We start from the raw sequence: 23,160 nt of genomic DNA, 5'->3' as shown, positions 1-23,160 counted from the left end.
CCCAACTACTGCAAAAAAAAAAAAAAAAAAACAACAACAACAATTTGGTGACTTCTGCAAGCCCTGAATGGCAAGCCTGTATATGTTTTGAAGCTGTGCATACAGTAAAATATGTTGAACTTAATCATATTAATGAAAACATAAAAAGCAAGTGACAGTTATGAAAAACTAGCTTTTTATAGAGAGGATGTGGCCAAGAATAATGAGAAATGTTGGAATAAAAAGAAAAGGACTGCTTGCTCCCATTCAATTGAATGCATATGACGCAGTACATTTTGGCCACAACTTTTACAATCTACACGATATCTATAATTGGATACTCTAAATTGTCTCGAGGTGTTATTGTGAGTTCTGCTGTTTGTCTCTATGTGCCTTGCGATTGGCTGGCAACTAATTCAGGGTGTTCCCTACCTCCTGCCTGTTGACAGCTGGGAAAGGCTCCAGCACTCCTCTGACCCTTGTGAGGATAAGCGGCTAAGAAAATGGATGGATGGGTATATATACAGTATATATAAATATATATGCAAATATATATAACTCCAACCAACTAAACGACTCTCTCATTGACTTCTTAACTAACTGACTGACTAAAAACAGGTGGCTAACTGACTGGATGAATTATTAACTTTCCATCTAGTCAACTAGCCGAGTGAGTGACTGACTTGGCAGCTAGTTCTTTTACCGAATAACCACCTAACTACCTGTCTTACTACAAACTGAGTGATGTACTCACTGACCAACCAGCTGACTGATTATAATTTACTCTACTAATTAATATGAATGAACTTTCAATGAAATAAATCATTATTAGGTGGCACGGTAGGCAGCACGGTGGATCAGCTGGTAAAGCGTCGGCCTCACAGTTCTGAGGTCCAGCCTGTGTGGAGTTTGCATGTTCTCCCCGTGCCTGCGTAGGTTTCCTCCCGGCACTCCGGTTTCCTCCTACATTCCAAAAATATGCAACATAAATTGGGCACTCTAAATTGCCCCTAGGTGTGATTGTGAGTGCGACTGTTGTCTGTCTCGATGTGCCCTGCGATTGGCTGGCAACCAGTTCAGGGTGTACCCGGCTTCCTGCCCGTTGACAGCTGGGATAGGCTCCAGCACTCCCAGCGACCCTCGTTGAGGATAAGCAGCAAAGAAAATGGATGGATAAATCATTATTAGTAGTGGGTGAGTTAATCAACTCACTCACAAAGCAAGTGAAGAGTAGCAAAGTTTGGAGTTGACAGGATCAATATGTCAGCATGTACACGATGCGTAAACCTTGCTCATCCTCATCTTTCTCATCATTTGTCAGTCAGTCAGTGTTTGCCAGATGCACACACGCACCAAAACACTACACAAATGTCAAACTAACCTTGAAACGACTTTTGCTCTTTTGAACTATATGATATGTGCACATAGTCCACGTGTGAGACAATGTCATGGGCTTTAAAGAAAAAAATGAGGTTTTATCATAGTTTTTAAATGAATGTCAATCCAATTTATTCTCTTCCTATTAGAAGTGTTTAGACAGGGTCCCTAATAATGTGAGCAGCTGTTGTATTATATATGACAAAAAGAGACTGACCCCCACATGACCTCTGCCTCAAACGCCTTCGCTTCTGACGTCACGCCTCACTACCCCTCCTCCAATTCCTTTCACCGCAGTGGCCCCTGGTGGCGAAGGGAAAGAATCCATATTCGTGCTTCACAGTCCTGAGACAAGTACGGGGACATCGATCCATCTATCCGTTTTTCAGACTGCTTATTCTCACTAGGTTCGCGGGCGTAACGTGCATTAATTGAAGACTCTAAATTGTCCCTAGGTGTGATTGTGAGTGGAACTGTTGTCTGTTTTTATGTGCCCTGCGATTGGTTGGCAACCAGTTCAGGGCGTACCTTGCCTCCTGCCCGTTGACACCTGGGTTAGGCTCCAGCACTCCTGCGACCCTTGTAAGGATAAGGGGCGAAGAAAATGAACGAATGACAAACTATTATAACACCTCATACAATTGCTTTTGATAGATACAACCTGTAAAGCAACAGATGGAACATTACAGAAACAGAAAAAGTATCGTTAGATAGAACAAATGCAATATAAATTAAATCAAACTATACTAACTAAATTACAAAGTAACAATAAATAGAAATAGTTTTGCTGGATAGGTGAAACAGCTAGCGATGTAGAGAATGAAAATTAAACGAATATTACTAGATAGATAAAACTGCCATCAACTTATATTCAGGAACCAGTAGAAACAGTATAGAACTCAGAAACTAATTGCTCTAGCATCTATTTTCTGAGCCGCTTATCCTCTAGATAGATAGATAGATAGATAGATAGATAGATAGATAGATAGATAGATAGATAGATAGATAGATAGATAGATAGATAGATAGATAGATAGATAGATAGATAGATAGAAGGAAATAGAACAAGTACAGATGACATAGGACTAGGTGGCGGCTCTCTTCTTCCTCGTCGTCGGTCTTCCTCGCATGTCCCTCGCTGGCCGAGCGAGCGCGCTGCTGTGAGAACATTATATACGAAGAAGAAGGAGGAGGAGGAGGAGGGGGGGGGAGAGTAGGAGGACGAGGAGGAGGAGGAAAGAAAAAGGCGAAGAAGCACATCAGGACGCCGTGCGCCTGCACCTGCGCCATCCATCCTTTAGTCGTCCATCATCCATCCTCCACAGCTGTGCGCGCTGGATTGCGGCTTGTCGGCGCCCAGACGGCCGCATGACGACGTCACCAACGCGGCCAAGAAGCACCGAGGAGGAGCCCGCACGGTCAGTAAGGGAAGGAAAGAAGGAAGGAGAAAGCAGCAAATGTGCTCGGGAAGGTAGTGAAGGCCACGATGGAGGTGAAGGTTGCCCCTCATTCCCATCAACACATGACGACGAGGATGTGCTATTGTTGTTTTGCACGTGCACTCTTTGTCTGGAAAGGGGGGGGGGCTGCGTGTCCTTCCTCTTCATCTTTCTCTTCCTCATCATCGCGTTATTGTTTGCCTCACTTGACATCCACACATGACGTCACGAATTGGAAAAGGACGAGGAGAAAGGGGGTGGGGGGAGATGTTTGTGCGCGTGAGTCATTCATTCATTCATTCGCTGAGTGAGTGAGGAAGCAAAGATGGAGGAAGGTTGCGTGGCAGGAATATGAAGTGACAACGTATTGCACACAACACAACAACAATACACAAAGAGCAGCAAAAAGAACGGGAGGACTTTTGGCTTTGTTGTTGTGGAGTTAATTCCACCAGTTGTGAGTTGCAAATTGTGTCCACTGAGAGTGTGTTTGTGCGTGTCTAGTCGGGTCTTCACTGTCTGTGTGTCCCATGCAGTGTGTGTGTACACTTGTGTCCAGTCTATATATGTCTGTCGTGTATGTGTCACATCTTCAAGTGTGTCCAGTGTGAGTCTCAGTATTTGTATCATTCCAGTGTGTCTTCAGTGTTGAGTTGCGTGTCCAGTATGAGTGTGTGTCTATGTTAGCATGTCTTTCCAGTTTCTGTATGTCTCCACTCTATGTGCTTGTGTGTCTTCAGAATGTTTTGAGTGTCTTGTTGCGTCTCCATTATGAGTGTCTACCGTGCATCTTTTGTGCATGTATGTGTCGAGTGAGCGTGTGTTCAGTTGTGTTTCCACGGTGAATGTGTATTTGCACTTGTGTGTCCAGTCTGCGTTAAGAGAGCAAAAGTGGGAATCTAAAGAGGGAGTAGAGAAGTACACACACCGACTTCTGTGTGTGATGGTGACAATAATGAGCAGATGATACCTGAACAAAAAGGGAATGTCATTACACCACCCGACCAAAATGATGTAGCGTGAGGATGATGAGGAAGAGGATTGCAGGAAGGAGAAATGTTGAAAGGGCGAAGATCCCGATTGGCAGGACAGAGAGGAGATGAATACAAACTGGAAGTGGATAACAAATACATCTGCAAGCTCTTATTATGTTTCTATGGTTACCATGGAACGGGGAATCATTAAATGCCGATATTGCAAGATTTTCATATATTGATATTTTAATACCATGTTTGGATGTCTGAGTTACTGATGGTGGAGCGGTGCACTCGCCGGATTTTGGTGTTGGCAGCGTGGGATTAATTCCCTCTGAGTGATGGTTTTGGTTAGTGCCTGGCGACTGGTGACCAGTTCAGGGTGTAGTCCGCTTTTCGCCCGAAGTTAGCTGGGATAGGCTTCACCACTCCCGTGACCTTTGTGAGGATAAGATGTTTTAATATCCTGATACTTTGATATCAAGATATTTTCACATTCCGATACTTTGATACCATGATCCTATGCCATCACAATATTTGCTGTCATGAACTTTTGATACCACGATACTTTGAAATTGCGATACTTTTAAATGAAAATACTCAGATATCATTATGCTCTTCTTCTTCTTCATTTCCTTTCGGCTTGTCCCGTGAGGGGTCGCCACAGCGTGTCATCTTTTTCCACCTAAGCCTATGTTGTGCATCCTCCTCTCTAACACCCACTGTCCTCATGTCCTCCCTCACCACATCCATCAACCTTTTCTTTGGTCTTCCTCTCGCTGCTTACTTCGCTGTCACAATACCTAAATACCTACCTGTATACCTTCATATATACATATTATGCTATTGTGAGATCAGAATACCATGACATTTTGATATCATCAATGATAATGTCTTGATTTGGGTTGTTAAAGCAAAACAAGTCAACGAAGACCACCACAGAAATTGGTTGATGCAAAAAAAAATTTCCTTTGAAAGGGAATGAAAAATATTAATAACCAGATGGACATTTGTTGCAAACGGACACACGGATACAATCATTGTCAGAAGCAACAGAGGAGCTTCTGTAAGTGATTTTTAAGACACTAGTAGATGTGTAATATACATATGACACATATAAGCAAAACTGGGTAGAGTGGCCATATATTGTACTCATGAAAGAACATTCTTGCTTTGAAATAATAATAAGATAATAAGGTTTTTGTCTGGTGGTAATAGTTGTACTCTGACTAGTCTGGTCACTGGTAGTGACTGGACATTTGATCTTATCCTAAATGGCAGTCGCTAGCATGGTAATGCTACTGAGGAATGCTAACTGTTTAGCAAAGGCTATTTTTGTTCTCTCAAATTCTGTAGTTTAAACCATACACTCAGAACTAACAAATCGTGTTTGGCGACGGAAATCCAGCTCTCATAAATTAGAAAAAAAAATGCATGTCAGTGATATATATTGATATAGGGGAGGCAGCAATTACTCGAGCACTCGACGAAATAACTATACGATAATCCTCACGAGGGTCGCGGGGAGTCCTGGAGCTTATCCCAGCTGTCAACAGGCAGAAGGCGGGGTACACCCTGAACTGGTTGCCAGTCACTCTCACAATCACACCTATGGGCAATTTAGAGTTTCCAATTAATGAAACCCACGCGGGCACAGGGAGAACATGCAAACTCCACATATGCGGGTTTGGGATTGAACCCGGGACCTCAGAACTGTGAGGCCAACACTTTACCAGCTGATCCACCGTGCCGCCTTATACGATGATTTATTCTAAAAAGATTTCATATAGACAGCCCAACTAATGATACAACACAGGAAATTATTTAATAAGTAATTCTATTAAGTTGTATGTCTGGCAGCGTCATTATTGTAACATGACAATATCACGATACATCACAACATCCATATTTTTTCCACTTGTGACACAACTGCTATTGCCATACTTTGGTCGAAAACATCACGCATGTCATCCTGTGTTCTGCAGGTGGAGCCCATGTTCACTCTACCAGGCAGGGCCCCCGCTCTTGGCCAAGTGGGGGCCAACGGACCCTCGCTGCCTTCTTCAGCCACCTCTTTTCCCAACCCTGTGGCCCCGCCTTCTTGTAACACTGTGAGGACGCGATCCGTCGGCACCAACACGCAGGAAGTGGCCCTTCCTTCAGCGCACAACTCAGACGCTGATTTCCTGGGACCTTGTCAGCCGGGTACTAGCGTCAACCTGGAGGGCATTGTGTGGCATGAGACCCAAGAAGGTGAGATAAACTGTGGTGGACTTTGATATCATTATAGATTGACTTCACACCTTTTTTTATTTTGGCATTCTGTACTATCGTGATAGTTGGGATATCGTGATACATCGATATTGTGATATTTTGATACCATCATACATGTACGGACACTTTTATATCATGATGCGGTGATCTCACAATACTTCTAAATCACCATATTTTGATACAATGATACTTTGATTTCATATTATGGTGATATCATGATGCTCTTATGTCATGACACTGTAGTTTGATATCATGATACTTTGATATCACACCTCGTTTCATGCTACTGCAGCCGCCGCCTGAGTAGCCGTTGTGTTTGGCTTCCATCCACACCACGCGAACCACGCACAGTAGTAGTGCCTCACAGTGCCCAGCAGCTAAATTTATTCAGCAGATTTGTGGAATGGATATTGAATTTACAAAGAGAAAAATTGCAATGCATCTGAATCAATATTTTTACTCACTGCTGGTTTTTATATCACGATACTTTGATGTTATTACGTGTCAACATATGCTGATGTCAAGAACCTTTGATATCATAATACTTTATCATGACACTGTATCAGAATCAGCTTTATTGGCCAAGTATGCAACAACACACAAGGAATTTGTCAGCGGTAGTTGTTGCTGCCCTAGTACAAAGTACATATTGAGTACGAAGAAGAATAGACTGTTTTCGACTGACATCACACACCTTCCGATGTAGAACGCAGGCGCCATCTTGGTTTGGTGAATTTGCGTAAAACCACGTAACTAAGCAGGTATCATTTCAGAAAGGTGTATGAATGGGGGCACACTCCTATGTTATCGGTTGCTCAAACAAAAGTGGGCGTTGTAAAGCGTCTTTCTTTCGACTGCCAACTGATGATCAAGAACCAGTGCGAGAAAACGGAGCAGTTAGCGACCAAACGGAGACAACTGTGGCTGTCTCGTATTAGCAGAGCCGAGCTAGCAGCCAAGCACAATACTTGTGTGCTCCATTTGTGTTTCTCCATATGGGTCGATATTGTCGATCAAAGCACACTTCTTGTCGTAACGGTTTCTTGAAACAACATCTAATGAGCACCGATAACTTTCCAAAGTCTTTTTAGCCATCATGCGTCACTTTTAACCGTCGTACGAACATTTGCGTAACTCCAGTCTATATGCAAAAGCATTAGACTGAACAGGGCGTCGGTAGAGTGAACCCATCCAACACGGCCAGGTGCCCCGGATGTAGTCACGTGGTCGAAAACAGTCTATAGACTGTCAACAGTCATTGACAGGGAACGTTTGCTGTGCAAGGACGGAGTCCTCTCGCATTTAGAGGTGTTTCAGTGCCCATTAGAGCGATAGTCCAGTCCAATGAAAAAATTGTGGAAGGGCAGTCAAGATTTCAACGAGTATATGCGGTTTAAAGTGAAATGCAGCCCTATGGGGGCACAAACCAGTGCAATCTGTAGGCCGGTCCCAAGCCCGGATAAATGCAGAGGGTTGCGTCAGGAAGGGCATCCGGCGTAAAAACTGTGCCAAACAAATATGAGCGTTCATCTAAAGAATCCCATACCGGATCGGTCGTGGCCCGGGTTAACAACGCCCGCCCCCGGCACTGCTAACCTGCAGGGCGTCGGTGGAAATTCAGCTACTGTGGGTCGAAGACAAAGAAGAGGAGGAAACCGGACCCAGCGTCAGAAGAAAAAAAGGAATGCACAGAGCCTACAACTGAGTGTAGGGACTTTGAATGTTGGGACTATGACAGGAAAAGCTCAGGAGTTGGTTGACATGATGATTAGGAGAAAGGTTGATATTCTGTGCATCCAAGAGAGCAGGTGGAAAGGTAGTAAGGCTATAAGTTTGGGAGCAGGGTTTAAATTATTCTACCACGGAGTAGATGGGAAGAGAAATGGAGTAGGGGTTATTTTAAAGGAAGAGCTGGCTAAGAATGTCTTGGAGGTGAAAAGAGTATCAGATCGAGTGATGAGACTAAAATTTGAAATTGAGGGTGTTATGTATAATGTGGTTAGCGGCTATGCACCACAGGTAGGATGTGACCTAGAGTTGAAAGAGAAATTCTGGAAGGAACTAGATGAAGTAGTTCTGAGCATCCCAGACAGCGAGAGAGTTGTGATTGGTGCAGATTGTAATGGACATATTGGTAAAGGAAACAGGGGCGATGAAGAAGTGATGGGTAAGTACGGCATCCAGGAAAGGAACTTTGAAGGGCAGATGGTGGTGGACTTTGCAAAAAGGATGGAGATGGCTGTAGTGAACACTTATTTCCAAAAGAGGGAGGAACATATAGTGACCTACAAGAGCGGCGGTAGAACCACGCAGGTAGATTATATTTTGTGCAGACGATGTAATCTGAAGCAGGTTACTGACTGTAAAGTAGTGGTAGGGGAGAGTGTAGCTCGACAGCATAGGATGGTAGTATGTAGGATGATTCTGGTGGTGGGTAGGAAGATTAAGAAGACAAAGGTAGAGCAGAGAACCATGTGGTGGAAGGTGAGAAAGGAAGAATGTTGTGCGGCCTTCCGGAAAGAGGTGAGACAGGCTCTCGATGGACAACCGAAGCTCCTGGAAGACTGGACGACGACAGCCAAGATGATCAGAGAGACAGGCAGGAGAGTACTTGGTGTGTCATCTGGTAGGAAAGGGGAGAAGGAGACTTGGTGGTGGAACCCCATAATACAGGGAGTCATACAAGGAAAGAGATTAGCGAAGAAGAAGTGGGATACTGAGAGGACTGAGGAGAGGCAAAAGGAGTACATCGAGATGCGACGTAGGGCAAAGGTAGAGGTGGCAAAGGCTAAACAAGAGGCATATGAAGACATGTACACCAGGTTGGACACGAAAGAAGGAGAAAAGGATCTCTACAGGTTGGCCAGACAGAGGGATAGAGATGGGAAGGATGTGCAGCAGGTAAGGGTGATTAAGGATAGAGATGGAAATGTGTTGACTGGTGCCGGTAGTGTGCTAAATAGATGGAAAGAATACTTTGAGAAGTTGATGAATGAAGAAAATGAGAGAGAAGGAAGAGTTGAAGAGGCAAGAGTGAAGGACCAGGAAGTGGAAATGATTACTAAGGGGGAAGTCAGAAAGGCATTACAAAGGATGAAAAATGGGAAGGCAGTTGGTCCTGATGACATACCGGTAGAGGTATGGAAGCAATTTGGAGAGATGGCTGTGGAGTTTTTGACCAACTTATTCAACAGAATACTAGCGGGCGAAAAGATGCCTGAAGAATGGAGGAAAAGTGTTCTAGTTCCCATTTTTAAGAACAAAGGGGATGTTCAGAGCTGTGGGAACTATAGAGGAATAAAGTTGATGAGCCACACAATGAAGTTATGGGAAAGAGTAGTGGAGGCTAGACTCAGGTCAGAAGTAAGTATCTGCGAGCAACAGTATGGTTTCATGCCTAGAAAGAGTACCACAGATGCATTATTTGCCTTGAGGATGCTCGTGGAAAAGTACAGAGAAGGTCAGAAGGAGCTACATTGTGTCTTTGTGGATCTAGAGAAAGCCTATGACAGAGTACCAAGAGAGGAACTGTGGTACTGCATGCGTAAGTCTGGTGTGGCAGAGAAGTATGTTAAAATAGTACAGGACATGTATGATGGCAGCAGAACAATGGTGAGGTGTGCCTTAGGTGTGACAGAGGAATTTAAGGTGGAGGTGGGACTGCATCAGGGATCAGCTCTGAGCCCCTTCCTGTTTGCAGTGGTAATGGATAGGCTGACAGATGAGGTTAGACTGGAATCCCCTTGGACCATGATGTTCGCAGATGATATTGTCATATGCAGTGAAAGCAGGGAGCATGCAGAGGAACAATTGGAAAGATGGAGACATGCACTGGAAAGGAGAGGAATGAAGATTAGCCGAAGTAAAACAGAATATATGTGCGTGAATGAGAAAAGTAGAGGGGGAAGAGTGAGGCTACAGGGAGAAGAGATAGCGAGGGTGGATGACTTCAAATACTTGGGGTCAACAATACAGAGCAATGGAGAGTGTGGTCAGGAAGTGAAGAAACGGGTCCAAGCAGGTTGGAACAGCTGGCGAAAGGTGTCTGGTGTGTTATGTGACAGAAGAGTGTCTGCTAGGATGAAGGGCAAAGTTTACAAAACAGTGGTGAGGCCGGCCATGATGTACGGATTAGAGACGGTGGCACTGAAGAAACAAAAGGAAGAAGAACTGGAGGTAGCAGAAATGAAGATGTTGAGGTTCTCGCTAGGAGTGAGCAGGTTGGATAGGATTAGAAATGAGCTCATTAGAGGGACAGCCAAAGCTGGATGTTTTGGAGACAAGATTCGAGAGAGCAGACTTCGATGGTTTGGACATGTTCAGAGGCGAGAGAGTGAGTATATTGGTAGAAGGATGCTGAGGATGGAGCTCCCAGGCAAAAGAGCGAGAGGAAGACCAAAGAGAAGGTTTATGGATGTGGTGAGGGAAGACATGAGGGCAGTTGGGGTTAGAGAGGAAGATGCAGGAGATAGGCTAAGATGGCAAAAGATGACACGCTGTGGCGACCCCTAACGGGACAAGCCGAAAGGAAAAGAAGAAGAAGAAGATGCAGTTTAAAGTGACAAGGCGTGTGATAGTCTTTCATACATAATACTAACACTGATTGGCCCAGCGAGGTGTGACAACAAGAACTCGAGGCAGAAAACTGGCACCATGTATAAGTGGAATTGTAAATTAGCTGTTCAAGAATTTAATAACTTATTTGCAAGATGGAAGAAGCTGTTGGAATGCCTGCTAGTTTTGATACCCAATGGAAGAAGCTAAAAGAGTTCGTGGCAAGGGTGTGGCAGGTCCGATAGGATCCTGGCTGCTCTTGTCGTAGATCGGGTGCCGTGCAAGTCCTTAAGGGTGGGTAGGGTGGTGCCAACATGACGTTCAGCAGTTTTGATTGTCCGTTGCAGTCGGATCATAACAGTATCGTGATACTTTGATGATTTGATACATCATGATACATTAATATCTTAATACACTGTGCTTGTGTGTGTGTGTGCGTGTGTCTGTGTGTGTGTCTGTGTGAGGGTGTGCACGTTTCTGTGTGCGTCTATGTGGGTCAGGCGTGTTGGTGGTCAACGTGACGTGGAGGAAGAGGACGTATGTGGGAACATTGTTGGACTGCACGAAACTTGACTGGGCTCCTCCCAGGTGATGACATCACACATCTTATGCAAATGAGTGCCTCATTAGTTGATTTACAATATTAATTTATTTTGTGTCCCAATACTTTTGTCCTAATGCCATATTTTCTTTACCTTTCACTTCCTGTTTATGTCTCCCTGATTTCATTTCTTTTGTTGTCCCAATAATTTTGTCTAAAAGTACATACCATCCATCCATCCATCCATCCATTTTCTTATCCTCATGAGGGACATGTAAGTGCTGGAGCCTATCCCAGTTGTCATCGGATAGGGGGCGAGGTACACCCTGAACTGTTATCCAGCCAATCACAAGGGCACATGGAGACTGACAACATTCGGGTTCACGTTCACACCTAGGGGCAATTTAGAGCATCCAATTAATGCATGTTTTTGGGATGTGGGAGGAAACCGGAGTGTCTGGAGAAAACCCACGCAGGCAGGGCCGGGATTGGAACCCCGGTCTTCAGAACTGTGAGGCCAATACTTCACAGCTTCACCACGTGCTGCCAAGTACATACTAATTATATATAATTGTTTGTTATTAGTGCTGACTGTGAGAAAGGTTACCGGTAGTTTGTGATCTGAAATGTGCGTGGTTTGATGCTGCTGCCAGTGGTGGTTGTTCCCATGGCGATGACATCTGTGGTCTAAATTGCTTTGTGAATGTGCGTCACATAAATAGAATGTGGCACAACTCCACTTTGGTGTTTGATGAGCATGTTTAAAGACAAATATGAATGAAAACAACCGCACAGGTGGGATGACACAGGTCAGCAGATCTGCAGTTTGTGCGTGTGTATCTGTAGGTAGGTAGGTAAGTAGATTGGACTGTTGGCTGTGTCGTCAGCAGGTAAGTATAAATTGGTAGTTATTTCATTTTTTAAATTGCTTGGTCATTCGGAAGGTTGGTGGGTCAAGTGGCGGGTAGGTATCTGGGTTCAAGGTAGGGGTCAGGTAGGTAAGTCGATAGCTTTTAGGCAGGTAGATTGGTTGGTCTGGTGAGCCATCTGTCTGTTGGTAGATAGGTATCAGTTGGGTAGGTAGGAAGGCAGGAGTTGGATAGCTCAGATGTAGTAGGTAAGTAGGAAGGAAGGTAGATACGTAGGTGGGTAGGCAGGAGTTCTTTCAGTAAGTTGCCTTGTCAACTGGTCACTTGGGCAGAAGGTGAGTAGATAGGCTGGATAGGTAGAATGGTAGGTGGGTAGATAGTTCGGAAGGTAAGTAGGTAGGTAGGTTAGTAAGAGAGGAAGTACATCAACAGGTAGGTAGGTACTGTACCCTATCTTGCTGAAAGTATTGCCTCACCTGCCTTGACCCACATGTGATTTTCAGTGATAGCCCATTCTAAATTCATTCACTTTCATATAATGCTGGTTTACCCTTTTCACCTATGTCTTGTGGTCAGGCTTTCTATCATGCGTCAGTGCACAATTCAAGGTTCATAAAGTCATGGTGCGAGAGTTCGATGTGGATGAACTTGATGGGCCTGCACAACCTTATAGAACATGTTTGGATAAATTAGAGTGGAAACTAAGAGCTATGCCTTCTCATCAAACGGTGTGAAACAATGTAACAGTGTATATCTAACCTCATATATGCGGTTCTAGAACAATGTCATAAATTCCCATGAATGTACTCCTAAACCTAGTGGAAAATTTCCCAGTGTATTAAACCCTATGGATCAAGAGTAAATCGCTTGTTTGGTAGGTTGGTCAGTGGTTAGGTAGGAGTCACGTAAAGCACAACACTTAACAACTTCAGCCGTCTCCAAATAAGTTGATGATCGTCTCCTGTTTCTTCAGGTTCTGCGAGTCTCCGTCCAGTGATCCGGAAATGCCAGGTGGGCGGGGCCGTGGGAAAAGATTGCGTCTGGCTTTGGCGGACCGGCCCTGTGGTGCGTCGACACTGCCGGTCAAAGTGCGAGGTCTGACGCAGCATCGGAGCCGCGGTGGCGGAATCGTAGCCTCGCCAGTGCACAGCAAAAGCCGAAGAGGAAGTTTGAAACTCCTTAGCAACTGCAGAGCATCTCCCCCTTTCTTCACCACGGAAGAAACCAAACCCACCAACAGGGCCACTGTCCTTCCATCTGGCAAGCGGAAGAACAAACCGCTGGCTGACCTGGACCTTAGTCTGGTGTCCTCAGAGGATATTAAGAACGGGAATGGGAAAAGGATTCGAGCCAAATCCCGCAGTGCCCCTTCCACACCGCAGGGAAAGTCGGACCCATCTTTCCTTGACCCAGGGGGGGGTTGCACCTCCTCACCTCCTCCAATTCTCATCGACTGCCCCCACCCCAACTGCACCAAGCGCTATAAGCACATCAATGGGTTACGCTACCACCAGACTCATGCCCACCTGGAGGTGGAGGAACAGAGGAATCCTGAGAGCGAGGAACGACTGTCAGACTGTGAGGACGCTGTCTATGACCTTGCGGAGTCTAATAGCAATGGCACCACTGCCAACATCTCAACCAAGAAAGCTACCCCGTTGTACAAGGTGACCTCAGTAGGCTCACCCAAGAACCGGCGGCTGCTTCTCAGCACTAAAACCAGGAGGAGTTCCCTGCTGAAGGATGGCTTGATGGATGACCTTAGCAACCTGCCCATCATTTCCAATATGACTGTTGTTCTGGAGAACTGCATGGTGTCGGACCGGAGCGCCACTGTGGAGATGCCCAAGCTGGAAGCTGAGGGTCTGATTGACAAGAAGATCCTTTGCGACAAGACCAAAAAAGCCAATGGTAAGGTAGACAAACTTTCCAAGTCGCGGACTAACCGGTTGATTGCTCCTGCTCCTGCCCCTCCAAAGCTTATTGCAATACCAAATGCGCCATATCCAACAGACAGCACTGCCTCAGAGCAGTCTTCCCCTGTGCCAGCTGTGGGCCTGAGCAGCAAGAACCCTTCCCTGAAACCCATCAAGCCAAAGCTCAGCATTGTCGTGGAACCCAGCCTGGTCAAAGCTACCCTGTTGACCTGTAAAGACAACCGCAAGAAAGAAAAGCGAAGAATAAAAGACAAACACAACCGCGACACGACCGCTCTGACCGCAAACGGTGACGCCAACAAAATGGAAGACAGCGCTTCTAAAATTGCCACTAAGGAGATTCCCGGAAGTCTCCTGAAGGAGCACCTGAGCAAGCAAGATGTGACGAATGGGCTCAACGAGACCCAGGAAAGCCGAATGGCAAGTATCCGTGCTGAGGCCGACAAGGTCTACACCTTCACAGACAACGCCCCCAGTCCTTCCATCGGAAGTTCATCGCGGCTCGATGCTCCCAGTGGTTGTCTGGTGATGGGGGACAGCAAGGACAACAGCCCTGCCTACTCAGACATCTCTGATGCGGGGGATGACGGCGTGTCCTCTGAAAATCGCCTAGATGGACTTAGATCAAGATCAGGTCCCCCTGTATCTTCCGTAGTCAACTCTAACAGTAACCATCATAACGCCAGGAAGACACCACCCACAGTGCCCGACCCGCCTTCCACAAAAGAGCCCCTGTCACCCTACTTCCACAGCTTTGAGCCGTATTTCCTGCCAGGTTATGTGCATTCGGAGAGGCAGAATATCTACCACAAAACTTCTTATCACGAATCGAAAAGTAAAGATCGAAAGGAGGATGCTAAAGACGATGACAAAGGTTCTATCCATGTCTTTGTGGACTGTAAGAAAGGCCATGGACAGGCGGCGCCATCTCAGCTGCAGCTCGCCATGAGTCAGACCCAGACCGCCTTAGCCCAGTCGCTATACTACGGCCAATACTCGCGAGGAGTCTACATGGACCACAAACTCCTATTGGCTTCCTGTGAGCAGAAGCAACGGGGTGAGAGGGGGCCGGCTGGGCGAGATGGGAATGTCAGACACACCAGCGCAGCTAAAGTGACTGAAGTTGGTAAAGGCTGCTGTCCCAAAGCCATCCTGACCTACTTGGAGGAGAGGGGGGAAAGAGTGCTGGGCTTGAAGGTGGACCAGCACCATATTTCAACCAAAGACTGCGAGGACATCAAGTCACCTTCCTCCTCCTCTTCTTCCTCCTCCTCATCTTCATCCTCGTCACACCACAACCCCAACACTCAGACAGATCTGGACTCAAATGTTCCCTATTCCAGCGTAAGTTTTTCCATCTGTCTCTAACCGCCGCCCGTGCTGTTGTGCTTTCACCAGCGATCATTAATTTGTCATCTACAGATGCTCACGCTTGTAGCTCATTGATGATTAACTCGGCTGTTGTTTTGTTGCACGTGTTGCGAGGTAACGTAAACTGTAAATACATTATTTTTCTAAGAGTCGCGATGTGCTGCTTGTACAGATTATTAACCGTCCCTCTGGGTCCACAAATTGGCACCAGCCAACATACTCCACACAAGCAAATCTAAAAAGGAGATCTCTGACCTCGATAGACTACTGTATTTCATACTGTTTGTAAACAATGGGATCCCGGGTCCTTCCGGGTGGCAGAATAACAAGTAGGTACCACTGACCTGAACTAAAAAGTGGACAATCTCTTCGTTTGGACTGAGTCAAAGGATATATCCCAGAAGACTTAGTTTTTTTTTCCATTTCCTGTAAGAATAAAATGAAAATGTATCTCTCAGAACCTGTGGTTGAGATAAATAGATTGGATGTTAACTGGGAACTAGGAACCAAACCTCCGTCATTGGGTTTTTAGACGCCATTTTCTTACATCTACAGTATGTATAAAATGTTTGGTTGATTGTCTTTGAGTCAATTAGCAAAACATAATCAGAATCAGAATCACCTTTAATGCAATAGCCAGCCTGGTAGCTAATCTCAGCTCGAAAATGTGCTTGTCGATCCAGGATCAAAAGAGGACGTCTGTGACATTATTCCGAGGAGTAGAAAATTCAGTCAATTATCCAGTCCCTCCGTGATCATGATAACTGTGTTGGAATTTCCACGTCTATTTTTGAATCAATTTACCTGTTTGAGTCTAAATTATGTCCGGTTCACTTTCCAAGATTTTTACTGCACATAATCACTTTTTTGATGGACAGTTTACACAGACAAGTCGACAAGAAGGCAAAAATTATTATTCAAGCAGTTTACCCTGACCAATCTCTCTGCCATCGTCAAATAATATAGCAGCTTTTGTTTACTAGTGATGCCACCCGGAAGTACATGTGATGTTATAGTGAAAGGATCTATAGTAGTCACTGCCAAAACCAGGACATTCTCCAAAATTATAGATTTCAGTCCGACCTTAAAGAAGGCATTTGGTCTTTGATTCAGCTACTGGACAAACATATGTGGACTGACCTCAAATGACTCCACCCAGTACTGTTAAAACAGACTTGTAGGGGAAACACTGGCAACAGCACCAACACTTGTCCTCATCGATTTAGCCCCCAGACGGGCCCACGTGGCCCCACCGGCTGGCTCACAGCAAATTCTCAGAGCTGGAGAGTCCACTTGGGGAGGCAGCAGATGAGGGGGACGTGGAGAGGTCAAAGGAGTGGGGGAGTACCACTGAGCTGGCTGGGCCCAAAGCGACCTCAGCAGGAGGAGGCATCGCCCGTGATACTAAAAAAGTCCAGGGGCCACACAGCCTGCCACCACCGCTCGACCCAGACGACTCAGACGGCTTGGAGGAGCTGCAGGAGGAACCCATGGGAGTCCTGTCGGGGGAGTCGCAAAGTGCTCGGGCAGCAGTGTCTCCCCCAATGACCCCCCAGCAGCCTTACATCCAGTACCAGCACTCCTCGTGCCCGCCCTACCTAGCAATGTGTGAGAGCGGCCGGGTCTCCTACAGGGGCGCATCCCCCACACTGGTCCAAAACTACCCAGGTAAGGAACAACACCAAACACATCTGTCCACGTTTTTCAGAATCAACTAGACCTCAATTTCATGTCAGGTGGCTTGGTTCTACATCATCCGCCCAGGATCCCATTACACACAATCTATTTAACCTGTCTTTTTTCCCATGTCACTCCTATGTGTAAAAGGCAGTGACATTGAATGGAACTGGGGGTGGTTCAAAGTCGACGCACAGTTTTCCAAGCTTCTGACCTAGTATCATAGGCATAAATGAAAATAGTGTAAAGCTGGAGCCAGGACTTGGTATGACATATAACAACTGACTCTTCGATCTCACCCTGTTGTTACTCTGCTGTGTGAAAGGCACTGACACGAAAGTTGAACTTGACTGTTAAATATTCGCTGCTTCCAAGGTAGTAAGAGAGGCAAGATGGCAGCAGTGTGAAAGGGGATTGTGGAACACCAGGGCTGGAGCCTCCCCCACCATATTGTCGCTGTACTGTGTGAAAGGCACCAACACAGAATTAGGGGTTGAAGTCGACCCAAGACTTTCCCAGTTTCCATTGTAGTATGAGAGGTGGGAGAGGAGCTGTGTTTAAGGTTTAACACCTGACTCTTTTCTTTTGTTGCTGATTTTTTTTTTTTTAATCTTTCAACACCACTCACAATTTTCCAGTCCGACAGGGGAATATCACAGGCATAACAGAGGAAGGATGGGGGCTGTGTAAAAGAAAATAGAGTGGTACCTCTACATACGAAATTACTTCATTCCAGAAGTCGTTTGGTAATGTGACTTTTTCATAAATCAAAGCGCTTTTTACATCTAAATAACCTAATCCGTTCCAATCCCCCTGATCCCCCCCCCCAAAAAAATAAGTATTGAAGTACATAATTTAAAGAATAATAAAAAATTATGCTCATCTCCTTTTGGCGGTGGGTGACTATGTGAAGAGATGGGTGAGTGACATGTAAAAGGCATCATGCGGGATGGAGAAGGAAGAGGCAAACCTTTGACAGCTGGGAGAAAGCACGTATGAATGTCCGCACGCATACAACCTAATTCCACTAAAGTTTCTTGAGGCCCATGGTGAAGAAAAATGAATAACTTGCAGAAAAAATAAATGAAAAACGCACACAAAAAAAATTGCACTTTACTGATGTGTGCTAGCATGTGACAAAGTATGCGAAAGCGCTAGCATGGGATTCAGTGGCTCTTGAGTCTTGGAGGGAAACGAAAAGCATCTTGGGTAAAGATTGACGTCCCTCTGAGCCAGAGGGATGCAAGGAAAATGCAATGCGATACCCAATAGGTAAGTAGCTCTGTCGCACCACACGAACCAAGATCCAGGATGTTTACTTGATGGAATTTGGGTGCTGCGAATCCAGTGCCTAATTTTGCCTTTCGTATCCTGAATTTTTCTTCATAATATTTTTCTGAAGAAGCATTTCTTAACCTGAATATTTCATCACTAGAGACGTATGTAGGTAGAGGTACCACTCTAGTTGAAAAGCTGGCAGCGGGTTGTGAAGTTTAACACTCGATACTTAAATTCCCCCGCCCTGTTGTTGCAATACTGTATGAAAGGCACCCGACCCAGTTTTTGGGTAAATAGATTGAAGTTTTAAATATGTCCCTGCAGGCTTCCACTACCCTTTGTACGGCAAAACGGCAGGACGGGAGGAGTCCGAGGTGAGATTTAGCTCCAAGGTTGAGAATGCGCTCGCTCTGAAAAAAAAAAAAAGAAAATATGTGTGTTTGTGTCCAGCCCAGTGAAAAAGGTTCCCCTGAGGCAGACCACGAAGTAGACCAAAGTGACCGAGGTCACGTGACCTTGGGCCGACACCTGCACACACACCATCACACACACCTCGGACTCACCTACAACCTGGTGGCGGGACAGTATGACATCTACCCAGGTGTGCACAACACAACAAAATACATGATAGCGCGACACCACTATAACACTGCACTCAGCACATCCCAAAACACAACACAAGATAAAACAGAAGAACACACGAGACAACAACACTCAAAACAAATCGACAAAACGCATAAAATAACAGCACAACATACAACACATTACTACACACAAAACACTACACGATACAAATCAAGACACAACATACATAAGAAATAACAATACACAGCATAACACACAAAACAATGCTACAACATAAGCTACAACAACACAGAAAATCCAACAAATAAAACAACACAAATGACAAAATTACGCAACACAACGTAATACAAAACAAAACCATGAAACAACACAACATGCAGCATAACACACATCACACTGGAGGACCAAACAACACAACAGAGAACACGAAACATGAAATAGTACATGACAACACACATATTACATTACAAGACGCACAAAACCACTGCCAAAAACGTAGAACACAACACACAATACACGGTTTATCGATTTTGCAGTGATGTTGACTTTATGTGCGTTTATGTTAAAGGTTTAAGCTCCAGGCCTCTGATGTCTGGTCCACAGGTGTCTGGACGAACTTCTGCTGGTACGTCACACCATCAATTCATCATCATTTCCAATATTCCTACCAGGGCCGGGCGATTGTGGGAAAAATAATAATCATGATTATTTTGATATCACAATTCATAAACACAATTATCTGTTAATGTAACATAGTTCAACAGAATGTAAAGAATAAATCCGTTAGCGCATCATTATTCCATGCATTGATGAATTGCACTGCTCCTTTTGGTGTGCATGCCTTGGTCACCAAGGCGCGGTACAATAACATACCGAAATACTACACAGATATCATAAAGAAAACAGATGAAGACTATCACAACTAAGTTGCAATAATATGAGTCGTTTCTCAGAGGATAAACCTTGTTTTCTGGGTACTGCTACATTGACTATCTACATGTGCTGATACCTTTTTGTGTTCATAAATGATTTCTAAAATGTAAGAAAAATGCTTTTCTCAATTATAACTACCAACGCTAGCTTTTTTTTAGACCATCTATGGTGTTTTGTTATGTGTCAGCTTTAAGAGAGCAGTCTTTTTGGCAGTTGTGTGCAAGCGACAGCATGTATGTGGAAACTTCTAGGTAGGATCACTCGTAATTTGAGTCACTGTACGGTGTATGTAAAATGTTTAAACATATTTCCATGTCATTGTCTCGCAGAGAGCGAGCTGAAGAAGTAGCGACGTGGCAGAAGGAGAAGACAAACGCTTCAATTCCCTGGTGTTCCTCGGGGAAGCCTCAGTGTGAGAGGCAGGCACGAAAATCGAACAAGAAAAGAAGACTCGTTTCTTAAGAGCGCCACCTACTGCGCAGGTGTTTTTGTATCGCACAGAAAGTGCAAGGAAAAGTGTACAAAATATAGCGCGGTGTTTCTAAACGCACATTGTTCTGACTGAATGTACTGATGATTTGTATCACTACCCGCTAACTGTACGTGTTGATTGTATCGTCCTATGTGAGCGTAGCCCTTCACGCCGCTGTACATAGCAACCACAGTCATGCGCTCATTAGCATAAGTTCACCCCCACTCCTGGCCAGAAGGGGCGGGGCTGAAAGTGGAGGCTGCGTTCAACAAACGCGGTAACTCGTACTTCTGACCAGGAAAAGTGACATGATTGAGCGCGATGAAGTCATGTGACGTCATAAAGCAAAGGCCAAAACAACAACTATCAAGTAAATATATTCAGGTTTACCTGAAATCCCAGCTTTGATTTAGTGAAATTTCCCAATGATCAATAATTACACTATAGGTACTACACTATTCATAAAGTTAGTATGTTCCGAAAGGGCTGTCCAGCTTTATTTCCATGACGACGAGGGGGCGTGGATAAGATGGGGTATTGCCGCTAAGCGAGTGGCTTCTACTTGTGGAAGCAAAACCTTTTAAAGAAACCAGTACCCGTAAAGACAATAAAGACGTTTTCCCTGGTGGAGGCAGCACGTCATACACTGAGCGCAGCAGATCCAAGCATGTGCTGAATGTAGTAGACACCTCTGCAAATACTCCCCCATACACGTTTACATTGACGCCATTACGTAGACAAGTTGTGCTGCTTATCAAAAGCTAAACTAAAACTGATCTGTGCATCTAAAAAAAAAAAAAAATAAATAAACTGCTTACTTATTCGACTTTGACGTAATAGTTTTATATATCTTAAGTCGCCAAAGTCCCTCCACAGACCCAACAATTTGTACACAAGACATTAAAAAGTTTATTTTACAACTCATGCCGCCCTGAGCACAAACTCTATTTAAAGAAATTCTGTATGGACAAATACCTCATCAAATGGGATATTTCTGACTTCCCAGCAGACATTGAAAGCAACATACTGCTCACTTTTTTTTTTTTTTAATCAAATTGAGGCCTCAATACTGTGCTTGCACAGAACATTTAGCACAATGCAATGGCTGTCAAACTTTTTACAACAAGTACCACTTGAAAAAAAATACTTAGGTCTCCAAGTACCACCGTAATGACCACCGTTAAAATAGGCTTCGATGTTTAGGAAATGAAAGAAAGAGGTTTTATTTGAAAAAAAAAAAAAAAAAAAAGTAATCATACTCCACTATAACATTAGGCACAGTTTAAACATTAATGCTGTGAGTTACATAAAAATTGTACTTACAAATGTTTTTAAAACGGTTAAAGATTAAATGGAAATATATTGTACTGTACTTAATAGTTCAATGCAACTGAACTGCACTTGAAAAATGTACTGTACTTGAAAAGTAAAAAAAATGTACAGGTTGAATGCACAGATACATGCTTTATTCTAATGTTTTGTTGTATTATTTAAAATGTCTCGTGTACCACTAGAAGGTACTCTTAGGACACTGAGATTCACTATTCTAATGGATGACCCTGTCAAACAGAATTTTTGAGACTTCCCAGCAGCCCTTAAATGCACCGTAAGATGGCGACAACATCCAAAAATAGAATAGAATAAGATTTTAAAAGTCCCGCAAATGTGTTGATGAAATTCCCATCAGGTCAAATTTATGTAGGACATAAATTTATAGGGAGCCTTTGCAGTGTTCGAAACTGGTCGCAAAACTCGAATGTAGTCTAGTAATTTGAGTATTCCACTGTAGTGTCAGCAAACCTCCTGAAGCCCAAGGGAACTGGTCAGAGCAAAGCTAATGGTGTGGTGATTGAGACCTCCTCAGTCCTGCTTTCTGTCTATGGTTGTTTTTCTTTGGGCGGCGTGGTTTCCTGCAAATCAAATTTGAGCGACAATATGGGGACAGGATTCCCCCCCGCCCCCTAGAAATCATTTTTAAAATGTAACGTCCACCCCGAAATAAGAGGCGCTCAGACATGAAATTGTTGTGCTTCTCTCCAAGAGAAATGTTCTTGAACAAAAGCTGTCGACTTTTAACATGGGAGTTCTGCGGTCCTTTGCTGTTGTCCTAACCCGCTGTGCCCCCCCTCCTCCTCCTCCTCCTCCTCCTCCTCCAATGCACTATCTGAGCCTGTGATGCTGGATATGAAGTCACTTAGGGTAGTAAGGATATGAAATATAACACGTGGTGCTGCTCTTTGACGTGGGCCCCCCTGTTGCAGCCATACTCTCACATCAGTAATAATATCTAAACGTAGCAAAACGTAAAGGAATCCAACTTTAAATGATCATGTACTGTGTTATGATGTTGTGTGTCCTCCAGCAACGGCTCTGCCTCACTCCATACAAACTACATACATAGTACATACAGTACATACTACTTGAACATGGTGATCTAATACTGTATCTGTTTACAAAATGCGACCACAGAGGACGACCGTCGTCATCCAGTGGCCATGGTGTATCCATCCCTTGAATATAAATTCATATATTATGATTATTAATAGAGGTCTGACATCAACATGGAATCTGCTGTTGCTTTTTTATACTGTACATGCCTTAATTCATATGTTCGGCAATCATGATTAAAGGATGTTTATATATAAGTGTTTGTGTATATTTTAACCCGAGACAACTTGATCAAATTTGAGGATTTAAAAAAAATTGTAAGTAGGCTAATTTATTATTATTATTATTATTTGTGCACAGTCATTATAGGAATAACCTAATTCAATTATTTTAAACTGATGGCTCATAAAAGGTTGCATTTTATAAAAAAAATACAGTAAATACATTCCAGTACATACTGTGTTGTGTACTGTAAAATAACCAAACCTATTTAAATTCACCTTGTTGTCGTT

General features: G+C 44.2%; 1 protein-coding gene across 1 annotated transcript; it reads left to right on the top strand.

Annotated features, from left to right (window-relative positions):
• The first annotated feature begins 2,555 nt into the window (after nucleotides 1–2,555).
• Nucleotides 2,556–22,794, top strand: znf608 (zinc finger protein 608). Its single transcript, XM_061818032.1, has 10 exons — nucleotides 2,556–2,848; nucleotides 5,755–6,022; nucleotides 11,098–11,185; nucleotides 12,981–15,288; nucleotides 16,542–16,983; nucleotides 18,595–18,644; nucleotides 18,721–18,871; nucleotides 19,424–19,480; nucleotides 19,976–20,039; nucleotides 20,118–22,794. The coding sequence occupies exons 1-10, from the start codon at nucleotides 2,843–2,845 to the stop codon at nucleotides 20,248–20,250; spliced, it is 3,567 nt and encodes a 1,188-aa protein (XP_061674016.1). The 5' UTR covers nucleotides 2,556–2,842; the 3' UTR covers nucleotides 20,251–22,794.
• The last annotated feature ends 366 nt before the right edge of the window (nucleotides 22,795–23,160 follow it).

Source organism: Syngnathoides biaculeatus, chromosome 4 (genome assembly GCF_019802595.1).
Source record: "Syngnathoides biaculeatus isolate LvHL_M chromosome 4, ASM1980259v1, whole genome shotgun sequence".
NCBI classification, from domain to species: domain Eukaryota; kingdom Metazoa; phylum Chordata; class Actinopteri; order Syngnathiformes; family Syngnathidae; genus Syngnathoides; species Syngnathoides biaculeatus.
Note: the sequence above shows the minus strand (reverse complement) of the source record. Positions and strands in the feature narration are given on the sequence as shown.